This window comes from Hylobates moloch, unplaced genomic scaffold, assembly GCF_009828535.3.
Source record: "Hylobates moloch isolate HMO894 unplaced genomic scaffold, HMol_V3 SCAFFOLD_18, whole genome shotgun sequence".
In the NCBI taxonomy this organism is placed as follows: domain Eukaryota; kingdom Metazoa; phylum Chordata; class Mammalia; order Primates; family Hylobatidae; genus Hylobates; species Hylobates moloch.
This window is the reverse complement of record NW_026652293.1, coordinates 49,272,307-49,295,431: the sequence shown is the minus strand read 5'-3', so window position 1 is coordinate 49,295,431 and position 23,125 is coordinate 49,272,307. Positions and strand designations below refer to the sequence as shown.

Below are 23,125 nucleotides of genomic sequence, written 5' to 3'. Positions count from 1 at the left end.
GGAAAATTAGTATTTAATTTTTTATGTATCCAATTAGTATTTAATTAAAAATTTTACATGATTATGAAGAACTACAAACCCATGAAAAGGTTATTTTCTTCAAATAATCTCTACAATTGTAATTTTTATTATTTTTGAGATGAGAAAATATCAAAATACACATTTAAATCTACAGTTTTAGCATTACACCATAATATAATCAACCCAATTTATATTAAAAGTAAAACTTGAAAAATTTAATAAAAATTCCTCTTAGCAGGGTCATAATAAATATTTTGCAATAAGATATGCCAAGAGAGCAAAAAAAAAAAAAAAAATCACATCTCCTAAATTTATGTATATTAAAACCAGGTAAAATAAAAAACATCTTTATTTTGTTTTCCTCTTTTTTGGTAGAGATGGGGTTTCACCATGTTGCCCAGGTTAGTCTTCAACTCCTGGGCTAAACCAATCCACCTGCCTTGGCCTCCCAAACTGCTAGGATTTATAGGCATGAGCCACCATGACCAGTTCAAAGAAATCTTTAAAAGACAATCATAATTTCTTCAGTTATTAAACTTTTCTAGTACTTCTTTTAGTATATTTTTCTCACATAAACACTGCGTTTTCATTCTTTTAATGGAAATAACACACAGAACGAAGTTCCTTACCAGTACTAATGAAATCATTTTACCTGATACAAGATGCTTCTCTGATAGCATGATTTTTGTTACAGGACTTCGGTGAACTGTGAAAGTCTGAAAAAGCTGAGGACCTGACCCAACTGTCTCTGGGTGTTGTACAATCACTCGTACTGCTCCAGAGCTCGTACCATAGGCGATCTCAATCCAGTTACCACTGACACCTATATAAAGTCAAGAGTTGACAGGTGATATATTATGGAACAATAATAAAAAAGCTACCCTTGCAAAGCTTCCCTACGATAAAATAGGCAGAGCTGGATTCACTGTTTATATCAGCCCCAAATCTAGTTCAGTAAAAAAAAAAATCTTAAGACTTCTCTGGTCATCTTAAAATCATTATTTCCTTGATAAATCTTTTCCTAACCTTCACTCCAAGACGTAACTATTCACCTCCTGCCTTGCACTATTAGGTTCTATCATAGTAATTATAACACACTAATTCTGTACTTATTTCTACGTCTAGCTACTTCTATTCCTTATTGACAAAGACTGAATCATAATCATCTTTTTATCTGTCACCTTACAGAGTGCCTGAGACACCGTAGGTACTCAACATAGTTTAAAGAATTCATAAATCTGCCATGCCAAGAACACTACTGAAACAGCATAGTATTCCAAAAGCAATATTCCTTATTATGTCTAGCCTAGAATTACCATGTGCTTTACTTAAAGTACAATAGTAAATCATTCTCAAATAATCAAGCATTATATATACTATTTAAGTTTCAAAACACTGTGCTAGGGAATAAACATATCCATTACATTGCTTACATCATACTTATAATATGTTGTTTCTTCTAATCATCTAAGGTTCAGTTGTGTCTTTTTTTTTTTCCTTTTTTTAAAAAAGTGCCCAGACCCCATTGCAAATTTAGATAGGAAAAAATTCAGTGGCCTATATTCTTAAAAGCTTCACGGATAGAGAACGTCTTAGCTTTACTAGCTGTTCTAGTTTTACTAACTGATTCATTTGAAAATACTTGAATCAAAGGAAAAAAAGCATGTCATGAAAAACACTTCCTAGAACCAGAAAGATGACTCCATTTTTCATGCCTTAAAATCTCCCTGCCACTACAAAAGAAGTGCTTTGATTTGTAAAACTTTCCCAGTTTTATGCCTGCCTTTTAACTAGATTTAAAAAAAAAATCCACAGCTCATTCTAGAGCAGGGGTTGTTACACTTTCTGTAAGGGGCCAAGTAGTAAACATTTTAAACTCTGCGTGCCACACTGTCTCTGTCACAACCTCTAATTCTGTCATTGTGGCATAAAAGCAGCCAAAGACAGCTGGTATCAAAAAGAGCCAGCTTGGCTAGAAATCCATGGTTTACTGAACCCTATTTCTAGAGTAATACAATTTAAGTCCTACTATGGTTTCAGTCAAATTCATAGGTATACTCTTGAATATTTCTTTCATACTAACAATTATGGTTTCTTTTAATAACTTAAATAAAATGGTGACTTATATAAGTAGCACATCCAAACCTATTAGTATTACTGAATACATATTGTTTCTTAGAACTCCTTTCATTACAGATAAATTTTAAATTTCCCATTTGTGCTTGTCTTTTACTCTAGAATACAAAAATTCTTACTACTTTACAGAACTAGTCTGTTACTTTTATTGCAATGGCCTCTAAAATGCACTGAAAGCTATAAAATGCCTTTTCTCTACAGCTTAAATTTTTAAATTCCCAAGAAAATAAGCTTAGTTTCCAGTACTAGTCTAAGAACTTTTTATTTTTTAAAAAGCTCCTAATTTTGAAGTGAAAAATTAGTCATTTTAATAGGAAGACAAATGTGCAGAATTTCTTTTTTTAATTAGAGCTAATATTATAATAATATGGCTCAACAAATGCAATTCAGCAGAAGGGAAGTTCCAATTTTCCACCTCAAATTATGTTTGTTTACTGGTCATGTTTGACCTCAGTATAAAACTGAATACAAATTTTAGACTTAGTAGAGATGAAATCCTTAGCACTGCAGTTCTCAAAAAGAAAGAAACCAGTTTAATTTGACCTAGTCACATAATAAACTAATGAATAAAAAGATAAAAAGTCAAGAATGTATATAATTGGTCATGTACTAACTTGTTTTGGGTGTGAGGTAAACACTCAGAGCAGTGATAGCATCATTTGAAGGATCATGATACAGTTCAGTTACAAGAAGATCATTATCTTTCATTCGCAAGGGGAACTTCTGCATATCTAAAACATAAAAATGTTAAACAGCATTAAAATAAATAGCATATCTATTTAAAACTGAAAGGTAATGTTTTCTTGTTCTCATTTAAAAAATTACATTAAGTAGGAGCATTTTAAGTGACTGTACACTTACCTATGTAATATATTGATCCATTGTTACATCCCAGCAGAAGGAATGATCCAGCAGTGTCATAACTAGTTATAGGAACAACATCTTGAACCTGATGTAGTAAGAGAATTGTCAGATGTTAGATAGTAATTATAATTTCTATTTTCTGGTCAATTTCCTCAAAACTTTGATTCTTCTGGTAAAGAGGCAACCAACATCCAATTTTAGTAGGGCTTAGGAAATAAACTTTCCTTAGGTGCACGCATGCATACACATATACAAAAACATGCTATAGAGGAGAACCATCAATATACTTCCTTCAAAATATTTTTTTTAAATTGTATTTCCCACAGCAGTACTTTCCTTTCTCAATTTCAATGGGTTGTCTCCTCTTTTCTGCATATGATCACTAGATCGCAGCCCACTGGAACTGGAAGGCCAAGTCTGACCATGTCCCTCTCTTTTCCCTTTCTCATAGAAGAGATGAAATGACCTGTCCAAAGTCACACAGTAAGCAAGTGATAGAATTAGAACTAGTAAACAAAGCAACTGATTTCCAGAAAATACTTGCTCCCTTGATAATTTATTATTTCTCTTAAAAGGTGGTATTCTCTATTTTTCATTCTCCTTGCTAAAGATTACTTGTTTTCTAGGAAATGGCAAGGCAAACAAAGTCTCTTTTGTATTTATTTTTTTAAAGTATAGGAATAAAAAAATTAGTTTTTCCTGGAAAATCAATCTAGTTTACAAATTAATACCTTCCCATACGTGTGCTAAAAGAAACAGCAAAGGGCTTGAGTTTTACCACAAAACAAAACAAAAAGCAAACAAACAAAAACCATAAAAAGTGTGGGTGCCGTGGCTCATGCCTGTAATCCCAGCACTTTGGGAGGCTGAGGCAGGCGGATCACCAGAGGTCAGGAGTTCGAAATCAGCCTAGCTAACATGGTGAAACCCTGTCTCTACTAAATATACAAAATTAGCTGGGGGTAGTGGTACATGCCGGTAATCCCAGCTTCCCAGCTACTCGGGAGGCTGAGGCAGGAGACTCGCTCAAACCTGGGAGGCAGAGGTTGCAGTGAGCCGGGATCGTATCGTGCCACTGCACTCCATCCTGGGCAACAGAGTGAGACTTGGTCTTCAAAAAAAAAGTGTTTGCTAGGATAGTTGCAATACTATTTTAGTAGAGTGATATTCTACTATTCATCAAAATGAATCTTCCCTGTTTACAGCCAGGCCAGACATGCCTGTTAAGCTTCTTCACAGATGACATTTAAATGAATTATTAAGACACCAAGTTTTGCATACAAGTCTAAAAGATTTCCAATAATTTAAAAGTTAAAAATGTTAAGGGACTTTTACTTTTCATATACTATATCTGGCTTTCACTTGAAAAGTTAAAATCTAAACATTATCTGCTTAACATTTAAGTACTTTTTATGTACCACATATTATCCAAGAGAACAAACACTGAACTAGAGATAAGGGATGTGAGGTATCTCCTTGCTCTCTAGGAGCTGGTAAACTTGTAAGAAAGAAAAATAACAATTATAGTGTGACAGGCACTAGAATAGACTACAATACAATCACAGGAGAGAGGGGAAGAATTGCCATCTCAATGCTGGTGGGTGAAGAGCAAAGATCAAGGAAGGTTCACAGAGGAAGTGAAGCTTGAAGACTGAAGTCAACTATGAGTTAGGTAGGACAAGGGGAAAGAGAATATCTGAAGAGCAAGTAAAGCACAGAATCTAGGTTCATTCTAATTAAAAACAGAAATAACTAAAACTTGGAAATAATCATTCTTCTAAGCTCTTCCTGTATATAACCCTAATTTCTGTACCCTCTCAATGTCATGCAGTTATGAGTTACACTAGAAATATCTTAAAGAACTCAACCGTCATGCCCTTTCCTGAGGTCAGGCTTTTAATTAAAGCCAATGCCAAAACATTTTATACCAGGAAAACACCGAGTGCTTTTCAGTGATATCAGTAAAGATGTCTAAAGGATGGAGGGGAGACTGCTTTACACACCACTAACCAATTTTCTTACTTAAGTTAGCTAAATCATTTTAGCTCTAGCACTAAAGGAAAGGGCTTCAACTCCTACCCCAGATTCTTCATGGCAGGAAAATGGGGACAGATAAGGCCATGAGATTCTTTTCCCTTTGGATACATTTTTTTTTTTTTTTCAATGAAAGAGCAGCAAGAGCCTAGCGCTTCCCAAGGCACAAAGGCAAACACATTTACCATTTATTCTCTGGGAGGATGGGCTCTAGGATTAAAGCCTTGCTACTTCTTTTCCTGTAACCTTTAATCATGATCTGCTTTTCTTTCCATGTCTACCCCTCAATACAGGGAAAACAGAGAAAGCAGAGGATAAGCAGAGTTACAGTGAGTTACAACTGCTGAGTTCTTCTCTCCCAGCACAAGCGAGGAAGCAGCCACTGTGTGGCCTCCTCTTCTTCGTCCTCACAACTTCATGACAAGAATCCAAGAAACCATACTGATTAGTATGCATGGTTCAGTCATGTGGTCACAAATATAAAATGGAAGTGGATTTTTCTCTTATAAGGTAGCACACAGTGATTACCACTAATTTCTACATGTAAATTTAAATTTACAGTTTTAAAATACCAGTCTATCTTCCCATATAAGGCCCCTAGAATCTTTTAACTACAATCTCTATACCTGTAAACTTATCATTATTTTTTACAGGATGTTTTAACCTTCGTCCATTACTTTTTAAATAATCACTTATCTAAATTTACCATCGTATTTACCAACATCTTTCCTAATCACTGCTTAATGCATTCCATTTCCTCCCCTTCAAATATAACCTTCTTCTCAAAAGGCATTTTTCTTTAGTAGTCCTTTCAAAAATTCTCTCTGAAAAAAAAAAACCCTTCTCATTCAGGTTTGAATGATAGTTTTGCTGTGTATGAAAACCTAGTTTGAAAGTTACTTTCTCTACCATTTGGAGAATGCCTGTTGTCGTCTTCTGGTGTCTACTACTGGTGATGAGAAATCTGATCAAAGTCTAATTACAGGCAAACTGTCACTATTCTGTGAATACTTTTTATCGTAATTTATCTTTTATTATAGCACATTTAAACATTTAGGCTGCCAAGACGTGGTACATTTCTTTAATCAATAAATTCATGTCCTTTTTCATTTCTCCTAAATGTTAGCAGATGTTATGTTTTCCAATATGGCTCTAGTCTGTTCCTATCTGAAATGCTTTCTCACTTTTTCCTTCTTTTTCATATTTTCTATCTCACTCTCTTGGCTTAACTGGAAATGATTTTCTCAGATGTGTCTGTCAATTTACTAATTTTCTTCTAGCTGTGCTTCTATTTAACAATTAAATAAATTAAAAAATTTTTTTTCAATGACCTTTTAATTTTCAGTATTTTATTTCCCTCCATTTTCTGATTTGTCCTATTCCTTCAATACAGCAGCTTTCTAATTGTTCCATTTTTTCCAATTTGGGGACTGCAAATTTTTTTATGTTTGATGAGTTTTCATTATTTGTTTCCATGTGAAGTTTATAAGTTTTGGGAGGTTATTTTAGTAGAAATTACTCCTTCTACAGGATTCTTGTGTGCTCTCTTTTGAGAAAGTGTTCTAACTGGTGTCATATCTGTATCTAGAAATGTAAATGGTCCTAGATCAGTTTCTCAAATTGGAGTTCTCATAGAACAAAGACAAGTCTTTGTGCTTCAATTCACTCCTAATTTGAATATGTTGGTTTCAATTTCTAGTGGTTTCCTCTTGCATCTCCTTTTCCCATTCCAAGACACCAAACACACATCAAACTTTCTTGTTCCAAGATTATTGGGCAAACTTCCCAGTCTTCTCAGGGATTGAGAAACTTAAAACTTCAGATTTTTGTAGGATGCTCAATTTCTACTGTCCCATGAAATCATGCCTCCTGCTTTTGCTAAAATCCCAGATCCCAGAGCCTTTACTTTGGTATGTGGTATGCAAGTGTGTATAAACAAACTAGTCAATTAACATAATTTAATACTTAGTATAAACAATATATATTGTTTCAATATTTGTATCTAGTATTTCTATATATAAATTTAGAATGTCTAAATCTAAGTAAGAATCTCATATTTCTTACTATAAATTCTGTAAGTAAGCAAACAGACCATAGTTAAGACAGCAGTCAAGACATAATACTGAAAAGTCAACCCTCTCTCTCCCCAACAAAAAGTGGGCCTAGGATTCCTAGGATGCCTGCCTTATTCCTATTCCTAATATGCAGAGGTCTGTAAACCTGTCACATACACAAAAAGTTTGCTTCTAACATCAGTGCTACAGGTGCCTCACAACAGGAAAGAGAGAAGCTAAATCAAACAAGTCTCCCAAATTCTTGTCCAGCCTAGACCATCAGACCACAGAAATTCACTTTGAATTCTTGTTCCCAGAACCAATATTTCCTCCCCAAACTCAGCCTCCACTGTGTACTTAGAGGCTAGGCTGTCACTCATATGGTACTATGGCTGAAGATCTCTATTTCTCAGAATACACACAGAGTTGTCTGATTCTTTAGGAAGTAAAGTACATAATGCCTTTCTAGAGCTAACTTCCAAAGCTGTCTGCTTTGATATGAGAATGAAACATGTATAATCTATGTTTCCAATATAAATCTAAATTTAAAATATCAACTTGGGAAACAGTGCCTAAAAATTGCTATTAGGCTATGTAACAGCCTAGGCTACCTATTTGACAATACCAATTAATTCCTTATTAATCTTCTTTTGTAACATAATTCTATGTGTGTAGGCGAGGGGGTGGAATTAAACAAAAAAAGGAAACAAGAAACTGAAACATTTCTTTAATTTTTTTTTTTTTTTTACTTTTCTTACCCAAATCAGAGTCAATGCTTTTATAACATTTTCATTAATATTTTATTGAAACTGTCCTGATGATTTTGCAAAAAACTTTTAAGATTACATACAAACCTGGTTCATTTGACTCAAATACTTAAAATCTACCTTGATTATGTAACTGAAGAACTACATGGGATCCCAGGTCTACTGCAAATGTATGATTAATCTCTGCAGTACTTGATAATATTCTTCAATGTCTTTCTCTTTACTCCTTCCTTACCCTTCTGTCACAGAGAAAGAAATGTCTCTACTCCCTGTTGGGTCAACCTTTCTATCTGTGCTGTAGATCCCATATACACTCTTGACTTTTATGGGACCAGAAATAATCTCCATTCTTTCAGTCTTCAGGTCCTTCTGGCAACTCTCCTCTCTAGCTACAAGTGTGCTCAAGCCTGTCCTAACCTAGAGGAAAAATAAAGCACCAATTATCTTTTTTTTCAAACCAGCCTTGATCCTTAAGCTATCACTTGGATTCTCTGCTTTCCTTCACCACCAAAATTCTTGAAAGGTATCTGAATTTGCTGTCTCTTTTATCTTTTACTTCCTCATTTCCTGCAACCTAGCTTTCTTCCACCAACATCTAACTAATATATATTTGCAAATGGTATCTACTGCCAAAATTAATGTCATTTCTCCATCATACAATGTGTCCCTTTGGCTCTTGGTTGTCTATCCTGTCCCCTTAAATGCTAATGTTCCCCCAGAGTTCTAACTTTGACTTTTCTTTCTTTCTATATACCCACTCAATGGAAAATCTTATCAATTTTTTATCACATAAATATTATGGACTCCAAATATTTCTCACCCTTTCTTCTTTCCTAAATTCCAAAGGAGTACTTCCAACTACATACTTAACATCTACACTTGAACAACCATAGGAATCTCAAAGTAAACATATTAATCAATCTAATCATTCTTCACCCTACCCACCAGCCTATCTGCTTCTCTTCCTATGTTTCCTATCAATTCAAAATACTACTAGCTACTGGATTGTCAAACTAGAAACTCAAAATTAGAAATACACTTCTCTTCCTTTAATTTCTCACATCAATCAGACAGCAGACCTGTCATTTTAGGAAGGTCTATGAAATATTCTTCAAATGTACTCATCTTTGCCACCTCGACCACCACTGCCATTAGTTGAGGTGCTCTGCTTCTTGATTGCTGGATTGCTGTAGTAGATTCCCTCCTGACCTCCAGTCTGCTTTTCATTTTAGCAACCATTGTTATCTTTCTAAAACATGGATCTGATTATGTCACTCCCTGCTTAAAGTCCTTAATTTTTCCCCTTTCCTTTAAGAATCAGGTATTAACCTTTTTAAAATCTTATCTCTTTCTTATTCCTCTCAAGTACTTGAGAGTATTTAGCACGCTATCATCTCTGAACAGATTATGGGTTTTCACACAGATCTGTGCTCTTATTCTGGAAATAAAATTTGCCTGGACTACCATGCTCAAGGCATAGAACTTCGAACATTTAAAATAAATGGAGAAATGCCAAACCACAGTTTAAAAAACTCACTTATTTTCCAAAGTAACTTAAACTCTTGAAAATATGCTCAAATATGCATCTAGCAAAAAAATTTACCACTACATTTATTCAATATTTGTATAACCAAAACCAGAAACAGTATGAATTCTACAAGGAAAAAAAAATACATAATCAGCATACGTTTCAGAAATATTTTCACTTCTGTAATATGCTTTAGTTAAAACTAACCTGCCAGTGCTGAGTGACAGCATTCCACACTCCCACTTTCCCTGTATGACTCGTGGCCACCAACTGGTTACCAATAAAGAAGAGAGCATCTACAGGAACACCCAGGCTGAACACTCCTTAAATGACAATAAAAAATAAAAAGGTTAATCAGTCACCATTTTTAGAATTAATCAAAACCTGGATTAAAAACATCTTAAAGGTGACTAATTTAATATTCTCATTACTACAAACTATGTGCTATATGTGTTGGGGACCAGAAATAAGAAACTCACAATCTCTTAAGCAGCTTATAGAGCTACTAAAGCAAGGAAGAGTCTGCTCCAAGCCATCTCATACTGCTGTAACACCTTATCCTGAAGCTTGTCCAGCTTCCTAACCTCAGCTGATCATCAAAATAACCTGATTGATAGATTTAAAATAAACAAAACAAAACAAAACAAAAAGGATCCTGGGATCCATGCCAGACTCACTAAATCAGAAAACCCACTGTAATGTTACAAAATCCATAGGTGAGTTAGATGCAGCTTGCTCATGGACCCGATATTTAAGAACTAGTGATCTGAACACACAGACTTGGCAGCCTTAATTATCTAGAATGTGTCTAAATTCTGGAAATAAGCAAAAAGGAGAAAAAAGCAGCAAAAAGTCACACGATACTAAAAACAAACATTTGGGCCTTTTACTCAGAGCTTATTTTTAAACCCCATGTTTTCCAGCACTGCAATCTCGATTTAATTAATTCAAAAGACACTACATCAGGCTTTAGGATTAAAAAACACGGGAAGACAAGATGTTACTAAGAACATACACTTTAGTAGAGAAAAAACTGCAACCAATTATAATTTGATACAACAATAACAGAAGGATGCACAGGGTATAATAGTAATCTATGGGGTAAAAAGGGTATGTAAAGGGGGTTGAAAATATATCTTAGAAAAGAAGCCATCTGAGTTGGAGTTTTTAAAGGTTAATAGGAGTCCATCAAATTGGGAGACTGAATATGGGCAAGCTCAGGGAATCAGAGCAAACAGAAGAGTAAGTGTAGGTGAGAGAGGTTGTAAGAAGCACATATCACACATCAATAGCAAAAGACCCAGCAATGCCTAAGCAGAGAATTCTAGGCTCACCTTGGTGCAGCATATTGACCTTATACACTCGTCTCTCTTTAGCAGAGTACTGCACTAGGAGTCAGGAGAACCAGGGTTGGGATCCTGGCTCTCATAGTACCTTTGTTTGCCACTTTTTTGGTTCTTATCTCAACTACGAAATAGGGTCTAAGCTAAATGTTTGAATGATCACTTGAGCTTAAAAATCGGCCAGGCACGATGGCTCATGCCTGCAATCCTAGCACTTTGGGAGGCCAGGGCAGGTGGATCACTTGAGGTCAGGAGTTCAAGACCAGCCTGGGCAACACACTGAAACCCCATCTCTACTAAAAACACAAAAATTAGCTGGGTATGGTAGCACACACCTGTAATCCCAGCTACTAGGGAGGCTGTGGCAGGAGAATTGCTTGCACCCAGACACCCACAGGCGGAGGTTACAGTGAGCCGAGACCACACTACTGCACTCCAGCCCAGGTGGCAGAGCAAGACACTGTCTCAAAAAAAAAAAAAAAAAGGTTGTATTCCAACTCTAGCACTTAAATAGCATTATCTTAATTATTTGAAAAACACTTTATGGGAAATATATTTTTATCTAATAATGCTGGGAAATAAGTCTCACCTCTAAAATACTGTTTTATATAGATCTTTGGCTGCTTCAAGTATCAGTTTATTTATGCTTAAAAAGTACCTGTGCCAATACAAACAACTTTGTCAGCATTTAGCTGAGAAAAAAATGCATGAAACCTTGAAAAACTCATGGGAAAAACAAAGCAACTAAATGCAATTATAACATGCTTTAAAAGCATAAACCAGAAAGATTACTGATTTCTTTTAAATCTTATACTGGTGCTAGGTATTCTCTTTTTGTTCAGAACTGTACTATACACAAGACCAGTGACAAACAACACCTTGAAAACTTTTAATCAGTCTTGTAAAGGCAAGGCATCTAGCAAGAAGATGATACATGACAAAAAGAAACCAAAACAAAAAACCTGCTAAATATTGCTAAAAGTATCTTCTATATAAACATTTTAATTATATGTATAAAATCCATATTTATACAAGCATGCACATGAAACACATTATCTCAGCCCAAAAAACTAGAACAAAATAAAGTACAACACACACACGCAAAGCTAAGTCCTTTGCCCAGAACTGATTAAGAAATGAACCTGTCACTTCAAAGCATAAAGTCATTATTTTATGTTGTATACAATTTTAGGGATTCTACATAATAGTACTTTAATGATGATAACAAACAATGTGAACATGTCTTTTTAGAATATGTGAAGCCAACTATATTCAGTATTATGGGCTATGTGAAAGGCAGAAATGAAAACAGGAAAACCAACTAACACTGATTACTCCAGAGAAGGATGAGGTTCTAGGAAATCAAGAAAGACACTCTGAATGGTCTCACGAAATTTAAAGTGTCACTCCTGCTTAGGCTCAACAATCCTGAGCACCAGCGACAGGGAAGACAACAGTAGAAGTAATGACCAGTTCCTGTCTTAAGGGGCCCTCTAGGTAAAATATTGCTTATAGCAGCAACCCAGTAACTGTCTTATCTAAGTTATAATGAAGGGAGTTCAGCCTCTGGGAGAGCTTTATCATGGATATACCAGCCCTAACAATTTCTTTGGATAGTGTTGTCATGTTCTGAAGAGTATTTGTTAACAACAAATGGCTTCTTTTACAGGGCATGAACAAATTACTATTGTACCAGCTCATAACATAGCTACCTATCACATTAGCCTTTGAACACCAAGCAAGTAATAAAATTTCCTTCACTTATTGGTATGTTACAAGTAGCTACTTGAAAAAGGAAAAAGAAATCACAACTGGTTTACCTTCTGTTTAATTACCAGTGTATTATAATTTCAAATTTTTTTATGTTAAATTTTTTTTCTTAAAGTTGTTTGGGAGGACTTAAGCTGTCGACCACAATAGAATAAATGGCACCCAATTATTCTCCACTTTAAAACAGCAGTAACAACAAAAAAAAATTGGACAAAATATATGAAACAACTGTTTTTTTTTTTTTTTCTCAGAAAGAAACATTTAATAGAGAGTTATGGAATGAAGCCATGCCTGGGGCAGCCACAAGATGGTACTTCCCGCATGGTTATGCCAGACCAAGGGCTTATATACAATAGGCAAAGGGTATGCATGCTTCAGAAGAGATATGTAAGACAATTAAAGTCATTTTATCCCCTTCAGGGATATGTGTCACAGACTATGTGTGTCATAGACTACAATTTGCTCAAGAGCAGGATTTATGGCAAGTATGTGTTTATCATAAGATTAAGGTGGTTTTGACCTAAGGGTAGAATTTACCAGTAAGTAGGTGCTGTTATTAGTAGATAAAGTAGAAATCTTAGAGATATTTCTGGCACTGGGGTCAATCAGTAGTCAACATGGCAGATTAGCATAAAAGATAGAGTTCCTTTAGCCTCCACAGTGACCATGGGAGAAGGCAGGTCAATCAGCTCTTGAAACCCTCGCAGATGGCTAGATCAAGAATGTATTTCATTAGTGAATTGAGGTAGTGCTTATGAAGGTTAAATAAAGTGTAAATTTAAGTATATTTGGTTGGAACAAGTTACAGAAATTAAGGTTTCAATTGCCACCTTTATATGTATTAATAAAAAGGTGTTTTTATCTTTTCTTTCTCCTAGTTATTTAGTTGATTATTCTACATATACTTCTCAATTTTATTAAAAAACTCAGCATAAAAATAAAAATAAATGTCAATGAAGCCATTTTAGTCTATGAATAAGAATTAAAGGTTAAAGTGTGGTTGAAACTGGATTAAAATAAACAAATAGTTTTGTTTAAAAATTCAGTTAGATTAACCAAATTTTTATTTAGTTTTTAAAAATATTCTAGTTACTGCTTTAGTGATAGATCAATGATAAATAGGAAGAGAACCCTGGTTTTAGATGCCTGCATCTGAGCGAAAAGGACATTTTAACATTCCATTCTAGGAGAGAGAGTAGGCTTCATATAGGAATACAAATTGGAACTTGCCTGCTGTATTTGAGGTCAATATTTTTTTCACTGTTTAATTGTAGGCAGTTCTCAAGCATATGTAACTATGAAAATGCTGCCTCAAGAAAATACCTCTTAGAGATTAGTATTCCTCCATTTAAAATTAGGAGGTAAATTACTTTTTACTGGAGTCATTAGACATCTTTTACAATTGTTTTCTTTAGGAAGTGGGAATTTAAATATTAAAAAAAGAATACTTTGTCTCTTGAATGCAGAACTGCCTCTGAACTCACATTCAATATATTGTCTATGCAAAACCACTATTTAATAATATCCTTTAATATATCACATTGTTTTAATGGTAGCAGCTCTTTTATGGCAAGAAATAATTGCTTTTATTTGTAGCACTTCACAGTTCACCTAGGATTTTATATTCATTATTATAAGTAATCCTGCAAGGATTCTATGACATAAATACATTAGATGTGATTATTGTACTTTTAAAAGGTCACACAACTGGTAAACACAAGAACCAGTGATATATGCCAAGAGTTTTTGAGTGTTAGACTACTGTAATTCCCTTTATAGAAACAACTGTTTTTAGGTATTGCACGACAGGCAGCAGAGGACCTGAGAGACAGAAACACACTGACAAACCCCTACATTCCCCCTGGCTTTCTGCATAAGAGTACTTTCTATCACAGCATAGAAAGGTGAGACCTAAGTGATATGGTTTGGTTCTGTGCCCCACCCAAATCTCATCTTGTAGGTCCCGTAGTTCCCAGGTGTTGTGAGAGGAACCCCATGGGAAACGACTGAATCATGGGGACCGGTCTTTCCTTTGTCGTTCTCGTGATAGGGAACGGATTGTCTCACAAGATCTGGTTTTAAAAACAGGAGTTTCTCTGCACAAGCTCTCCTTGCCTGCTGCCATCCACATAAGATGTGACTTGCTCCTCCTTGCCTTCTGCCATGATTGTGAGGCCTCCCCAGCCATGTGGAACTGTAAGTCCAATTAAACCTCTTTCTTTTGTGAATTTCCCAGTTTTGGGTATGTCTTTATCAGCAGTGTGAAAATAGACTAATATACCCAATAAAGAGAGATGATTTCCCTGAACTGAGGAGGCGAAGAACTTGAGGCTAGAATTAGTAGGTACGGTACAAGAAGGAAGGGAACTGTGCCAGAGGGGGGGCATAAAAGTTGCATAAGCGTTTCCCTAAGACCTTGGCTAAGGCCTAACTGCACCTGGGCAGGGAAAGAATCCCCAAAGAAAGGCTGCTGGCCGGGCGCGGTGGCTCACGCCTGTAATCCCAGCACTTTGGGAGGCTGAGGCGGGTGGATTACGAGGTCAAGAGATCAAGACTATCCTGGTCAAGATGGTGAAACCTGTCTCTACTAAAAATACAGAAATTAGCTGGGTGTGGTGGCATGTGCCTGTAGCCCCAGCTACTCGAGAGGCTGAGGCAGGAGAATCCCTTGAACCTGGGAGGCGGAGGTTGCAGTGAGCCGTGATCACGCCACTGCACTCCAGCCTGGAGACAGAGTGAGATTCCATCTAAGAAAGAAAGAGAAGAAAGAGAAGAAAGAAAGAGAGAAAGAAAGAAAGAAAGAAAGAAAGAAAGAAAGAAAGAAAGAAAAGAAAAGAAACGAAACGAAAGAAAGGCTGCTTTAGGACTAAGAGGTAACTGGAGATATCAGATATCAGAGGTCATATGTGAGTAGATGGAGTAGTTCCAACTCAATAAAAGTAAAGAGTTCTTGCTGAGCCCCTCTGGCATTCAGTTAAATAAGATTCCAGAAAAGCAACATCTTAAAAATAAGGACTACACCTTTGAAAAGGAGCCCTGCCCTAAAATTAAAAATAAGGCTAGAAGAGGTTACCTACCCCTAACAAAGTAATGAAACAAGCCTAACAGGTTCAAGATCCTTTAGTAATTTAATTGCCTGCCAGAACAAAGCTCCTAACTTTTAAAGAAAGGCAACATAATTCATAACCCTACAAAATGTATCATACACATGTACAGCACATAATCAACTCCATGTGAAACAGGAAAATGTGACCCAAAATAAAAACATGATAACCAGATATTGATATTAGCAGACAAATAGTTTAACAAATTAAACAGCTGAACATAATGAACAAAAAGACAAGAAATCTTAGCAGAAGAAACAAACTAGAAAATGGAATCAAAAGATAATACTAGAGCTAAAAAGTACAACATTTCAAATGAAAATTCACTAGATGAACTTAACTGCAGATTGAATACTGTAGAAGTATAAAAGACATTAAAGGTAGATCAATAAAAGATATCTAAACTGAAGAATGGAGAAAAAAATGATATAAAAAATCAGGGCTCCCACAACCCCAGGTTAATATAAAGTGATCTAGAAAGCTCAAAAGGAGGAAGAGGGAGGGAGCAAGGGAGAGATGGAGAAAAGAGGAAAGGAGACAGGTACAGGCCTCCCTCAACTGTGTCAACCAAAAATGTCTCTAGACATTTCCAAATATCCCTTGGTGGATAAGATTTCTTTGGTTGTGAAACATAAATCTAGAATATGTAAAAACATTTACAAATAAGTAACAGGATGACAACCTCATTAAAAAGGGCAAATGATTTACAGAGACATTTCTCAAAAGAAAATATACAAATGGTCATTAAGTACAGGAAAAGATGCTCAATATTATTAATCATCAGAAAAATGCAGTTAAAGCCACAATTAAAATCAATGAACCATTAAAATCCACAATAATGGCTCAAATTAAAAAGACTGACAATATAAAGTGTTGATTAGGATGTGGAGCAGCTGGGATTCTCACACACTGCAAGTAAAAATGTAAAAAGGTACTTCTGGAAAACAGTTTGGCAGTTTTTTGTAACCTTAAACATACACTTTCCATATGACTAAGAAATTCCACTCCTATATATTTACCTTAAGAAAGTAAATGTCCACAGAAAGACTTCTACTTGAATGTTAACTGCAGCTTTATTCATAATATCTCCAAATTGGAAATAAGCCAAATGTCTATCAACAGGTGAATGGATAAACAAATTCTGCCATATTATTTCAATGGAATACTACTCAGCAATAAAAAGGAACAGACAACTCGTACATGCAACAACATAGATGAATTTCAAAAGCATTATGCTTAATAAAAAGCCAGGCACAAAAGAATAAATACTATATAATTCTACTCATGAAATTCTAGATAAAGGAAATCTAATCTATGGTGACAAAAAGCCTAAACTGCATAAACAATGCAGTTTATGTTGAACATTTTCTTTCCTTCTGGGAATCTGGAATCTTGGTACATACTAGGCAGAGGATGCTGACATGACTGGCCTCTGGTAATGATCTGGAAAACCAAGTTTCTAGTAAGTTTCCCTGACAGATATTTCACAAGGATTGTCACAATTTGTTGCTGTAGGAATTAAGCACATCCTGTGAGACTCTACTAGAAGATAACTCTTAGAAGCTTGCTCCTGGTTTCCTTTAGACTTTGACCCATATGTCTTTTGTCGTTGCTGATTCTGCTTTGTATGCTTTCATTGTAATAAATCATAGCTCTAAGTACCTCTATATGCTGAGTCCTGTGAGTCCTCCTAGCAAATCACTGAATCCAGGACTGGTCTCAGGACTCTTAACACAGATATAAAATTCTGCAGTTCAGGTAAGGGGTCCAGATTAGATATATAAACATGCAAGTCATCAGCATATATATTCACAAAGGCTTTAAGATCACGAACAGAATAAATACAAAAGATGGAGTCCAAGGACTGGGCCCCGAGGTACTCCAATATTGTGTAGTCAGGCAGATAAGGAAGAACTATCAAAAGGAACTAAGAAGAAACACAGAACTAGGATGAAAATCAGTACAACAAGGTGTCCTAGAAGGCAAAAGAAGAAAATCTTCAAAAGGAAAGGAGTAATTAAGCAATATAAACATATCAGATGACAGCTCTAGTAAGAGAAAGACTAGGATTGGATCACAGGATTTAGCAGAATAGAGATCATGGGTAACACTATCAAGAGTTTTATGGATTGGTTGAGGGGAAAGCACAATTAGAGCAAGTCTGAGAGAGAAGATGACATGGAAACAGTAAGACGAGGTAACTACTCTCTCTCTATGGGTGCCTTGATACCGGCCTTCTCACAGCCTTTAGAACTGTGACAAACAGATTTATAGTATAGATCTAGAAGCCACCAGGAATATGTTTTTGTTACAGCAGCCCAAATGGATTAAGGCGCTCTAGCTTTAAGAGAAGCAAAAAAAAAAAAAAAAATGGAGGAAATTAGAAGAGAATGTAGGGTAGTCTTTGTTGTTGCTTTTAAGGCTGAATTACTTCACGAATGTATGCTGATGAAAATGATGCCACAGAGTGGGAAATTTTTATTGGTTCAGGAGAGAGGGGGAATTGCAATGTAATCGTGGAGTGAGGGGAAATAGCATCTAATATACAACTGGAGAAGTTGGCCTTAGGTAAGAGCAGAGAAAAATTAATCACAGTAACAAAAGAAAGTAATAGAGAATATCAGAACTGATACACATAGATGGGCACATGTGACGAATAACAACTTAGGGAAAATTTCTCCTGGTTTTCTCTATTTCCTCAATGAGAATGAGAGGTGTTGTAAGTTTAGGGAGAAAGAAAAAAGTATGAAGTATCATCCAGGAGAGTAACAGAGAGAACCAAAAAGGATTATACAGTAGGATCGCTGGGTAGCTTTAAAGGCCCACTCGAGAACAGAGGTCAGGAATTGAGACAGCATTGGTGTGTATGTGCATGTGTATACATGTGCACGCACATTTCTTTTTCCCAGCCATCATCAGCCACACAGATGGAGAGACACAATAAACTCGAGGCTCTATGCTAAAGAGTGATTATAAGGACAGACTCCACATCTGACAAAAAGGGGAAGTGACAAATGAAGAGAACCCAGCGGAGTTGAAAAATTCAACCGGGGAACTGGAGCTAATAACTTCAAAGGAATGAAGGATAGTAACCCAGAGGGCAGCTGAAGGCTATGTCAAGTGTAAGTCTAGAAGGCATGAGACGAAATTCAAAACCAGAAGGGAGAGAAGGAAGGTTGGGAAAGAAGGAAAGGACAATGGTCTAGAAGAGCGGTTTTCAAAGTGTGGTTTGGGAAACATGGTTACCTAAGACCCTTATCAGAAGTCTGAGAGGAAAAGACTATTTTCATGGTTAACACGAAAAAAACATTTGCCTTTAAAAAATTTTTATTCTCTAAGAGTATACAGAGGAGTTTTCCAGAGGCTACATGATATGTCATGAGGTCACCATTAAGACAGCTAACAGAATCTGCATATATATTTTTATTTTTTCTATAATTATCTATAGTGGTGGGTTTAGAGTACAACTAAACTTCCCAAGATTAACATAGTTTGTTCTAAATACTTCTAGTGTGCTCTTATTAGCTATCTTCAGTTTATATCTGCTATAATTTCTGCAACCTCATTATTGTCCAATAAATTATTTTGAAATCCAAGTTTTTATGCACCTACAAAGAAGTACAAGAAATAAGTAAATACTGCTGTGTTGTTGTGCAATATTAGTATTAAAAATGTTTTGAAAGTTTTCTAAATTTTTATATTTTACCAAAAACTATTAAAAATTTTTTGTTCTACAATTTTAAAAAATATATTCTTACACTTAGTGATGGATCACTGGCTTTAAAAAGGAAAATTAGAACACTCGCATGCTCAAGCCATAGGGGCACCATCTAAGTCTAAAGATGCTGACAAAGAAAAATATGACAAATCAGAATTCTTTGACTCATAAAAGGACAGACTCAAACAATTGGGCAAAACTGTAAATAATTTTTTTTTTTTTTTTTGAGATGGAGTGCCATTCTGTTTCACCCAGGCTGGAGTGCAATGGTTCAATCTCAGCTCACTGCAACCTCTGCCTCCTGGGTTCAAGTAATTCTCCTGCCTCAGCCTCCTGAGTAGCTGGGATTACAGGTGCATGCCACCACGCCCGGCTAATTTTTGTATTTTTAGTAAAGACGGGGTTTCACCATGTTGGTCAGGCTAGTCTCGAACTCCTGACCTCATGATCCACCCACCTCAGCTTCCCAAAGTGCTGGGATTATAGGCATCAGCTGCCACGCTCAGCCAATAAAAATTTTAAAATAACAAAAACTATCTTTCCCTCAACTACTGGGAAACATAGTGAGACCCCATCTATACAGTGATTAAAAAATAATAGCCAGGCATGGTGGTGCCTGCCTGTAGTTCTAGCTACTAAGGAGGCTAAGATGGGGGGACTGTTTGAGTGCCTGAGCCCAGGAGGTTGAGGATGCAGTGAGCTAGGATCACATCACTGCACTCCAGTCTGTGTGACAGAGCAAGACACTGTTTCAGAAAAAAAAAAAAAAAAAAGGAAAGAAAAGAAGAAAAAGAAATTAAGTATTTTAAATAAAGATGTAAAAAACTCATTTAATCCAGAAATTGTTTGGTATAGACCTTCAAACTAGAAATGAAAAAATGTAATGAAGGATCTCAAAGGTTAGTTACGACATCACAGTGGCTAGAGAAGTACACCCAATTGCTGAGAGACTAATAAAGCCTTGAACAGATGACAATGCTGAATGCCTGCTAGATGAAAAGTCCATGAAGAAATAACATGGTAACTTTTCAATAATACAGTAACTCTTCAATCTAAAGAGTTGGCAGAGAGTCAATCTCTTGTCTGTAGAATTGTATTTTTGTCTTGCAAACAGATGAATATATAGATGTGGCTGGACCTGGTATTTTATTGTATCCAGCTGGTATTAGCCAGACCTGGTGTTTTACTTGTACCCATCTGGTATTAGCTCCAACTGATCATTAAAAATCCTTTATGTGAATGCACAGCTATAAACACAGGAAGTGCTGAAATAGTCAAAGTGTTGAAAACTTATATGAATTTCATGGCTTATTCTAGAACATCTGTGTTGACATTTACACTGATGATGCAAAGCAATGTTTGGTAAAAACAGCAGGTACCTTACTTAGCACAAACCAGGACAGTGGCACTAAACTTTACTAGTGACCATTGCATTTTTCTCTGCCATAGACTTTCAAGAACATAAAAGGCCAAATCAAAGATTTAAAGATTAAATTAAAGATTAAAGATTTGGCCTTTTATGATCCCAAAAGTCTGTGGCAGAGAATGTAATGGTCACTAGTAACTAAAGAATGTCCTTGATGAAGCAGTAAAAATTTGTATTGACAAAAACTTAATTTCAACTATATATGTTAATATTCTGTGTGACTAAGTACTACGGCTATGTCAAGGAAAAGCACCTTCACAAATGCTGGAGCAAAGAGCTACACAAGCTGCTCTGTTCATTAAGTACCATTTTAACTTGAGATGACTATAGTTATTCAGAATTGGGTGTTTGGCAGAACTATCCTCAAAAAATAAACAAAGTAAGCCTGTTATCTAAAGGAAAACAACTGATGTCATTTGTTGCCAATGATAAAAATTCAATGTTTCAAGTGAAACTCTGCAGTTTGGAAAACTTTTATCTGCCACAGTGAGTGTGACAACTCCCTAACATGTAGTCAGCAGGGATACTAATGAATGCAATTTTTTTTCATATTATACAATGAAAGGTATCAACATTTGGAAGATCTACATAACTCAGCAAACTAATAATTTCCAAATGCCTAACATCTTATAAAAGCATGTATGGTAAAAGATCCACTCAAAGTACAAAATAGTCTGATGGATTTTAATTTAACAGAATATGAAAAGTTCACTGATACGATTTTAGAGTTTTGATAAAGAATCAAAGAAGACTATGCACAATTTTCTGAAAAGACTAAAAAAAGTTTTTTCCAACTACGTATCTGTGTAAGATCAAGTTTTCTTCATATACTTCAATCAAAACAACGTATCACAGCAGATTGAATGCAGAAATAGATATCACAGTTCAAAAAGAGATTTATAAAACTGTAAACCAATGCCATTCTTCTCACACATTTTTGGAAAATGTGGTTATTTCTCATTAAAAATGTTGCTTGTTATGCAATGCATTATTATAACTATATTAACATTTATAAAAATTTCCATTGTAATTTCTAATATAGTAAATACTGATAGAAAATAACCTACAGAAAGGCCGGGCACGGTGGCTCACGCCTGTAATTCCAGCACTTTGGGAGGCCAAGGTGGGCAGATCACAAGATCAGGAGATCGAGACCATCCTGGCTAACACGGTGAAACCCCATCTCTATTAAAAACACAAAAAAATTAGCTGGGCATGGTGGTGCATGCCTGCAGTCCCAACTACTCGGGAGGATGAGGCAGGAGAATTGCTTGAACCCAGGAGGCAGAGGTTGCAGTGAGCTGAGATTGTGCCATTGCACTACAGCCTGGGCGACAGAGCAAGACTCAGTCTCAAAAAAAAAAAAAGGAAACAAAAAAGAAAATAACCTATACTCTTTCAGGTCCTGAGTAACTTTTTAAGAGGATTAAGGGGTTCTGAAACCAAAAAGTTTGGGAATGTCTTGTCTAGAAGCAACAACAATGAGGAGCAAGAAAGTAACTTACCCCACATTCAGGTTCAGTGGTTTGAGAGGGGTGGAGAGAAAACAGCGAAAACAGCCACCACTAAGTGGGATTCAGGAAAAGCAATATTCTCACAGAGCAGCCAGGTTTCACTTAAAGTGGTGAAAAGATGTTCCCCATGTCTTTTCTAAAACATCATTTTTCCTTCATTATCAGATAATTCCTCCCACATTAAATACTGTGACAGCTCTAGCTAACTGAGAGTCCAGGTTAATTTTCATATTCAGTGTCAATCTCTTTTATAAACTTCAAAATATTATCATCAAATTGCAACATAAACAAGATTCTTCCTACCAATTTCACTTCCACTTCCCCCATCCTGAACACTCCACAAGATGATGCTACTCTCTGAGGCAACAGCAACCATTTTGTCTTTGTCTCCATGTGGCCCTCCAACCACCTTTGCATTTAAAGCTACTCGTTCGATAGTCCAATCCAAATATGGGCTCGTAAACACTTGCTGCCATCCTGAAGATTCTTTGATTCTGTTAAGGAAGAACAGGCACGTAAGGTAGACTCAGCAGCAATGAGGCAAAGAGAATACACATCAATGCACCAAAAACAAAAAACAACAAAAAACAAACAAAAAAAACTAACCAGTTACCCATCCACCTTCCTATTACAAATAAAATTTTGTTGATCTATATCGCCTATGAAGCCACAACATTATCCTTGGGGTATTGTATACTTGCATACATAGGACATGTATCGACTTGAAAGAGACTACAGTTCTATATTTCCCCAAAGAATAATTTAGTAAAGTCCTCCAAATTTTAAAAAATTTCAAAAATTTTAAAAAAAGATAGTTTTATCTTTCATGTTTCTCTCTACACACAC

The 23,125-nt window shown here is 35.8% G+C and overlaps 1 protein-coding gene across 2 annotated transcripts in view; it reads right to left on the bottom strand.

Moving 5' to 3' along the window:
• The window catches only part of KCTD3 (potassium channel tetramerization domain containing 3), a 58,728-nt gene that overhangs the window by 16,751 nt on the left and 18,852 nt on the right, over positions 1-23,125 (bottom strand). For both annotated transcript variants that reach the window (XM_032136483.2, XM_032136484.1), the window contains exons 9-13: positions 22,583-22,773; positions 9,612-9,727; positions 3,019-3,106; positions 2,772-2,888; positions 674-844 (exon numbers count right to left, since the gene is read on the bottom strand). In XM_032136483.2, coding sequence (XP_031992374.1) covers positions 674-844; positions 2,772-2,888; positions 3,019-3,106; positions 9,612-9,727; positions 22,583-22,773 — 683 coding nt within the window. The remainder of the gene's footprint in view (positions 1-673; positions 845-2,771; positions 2,889-3,018; positions 3,107-9,611; positions 9,728-22,582; positions 22,774-23,125) is intronic.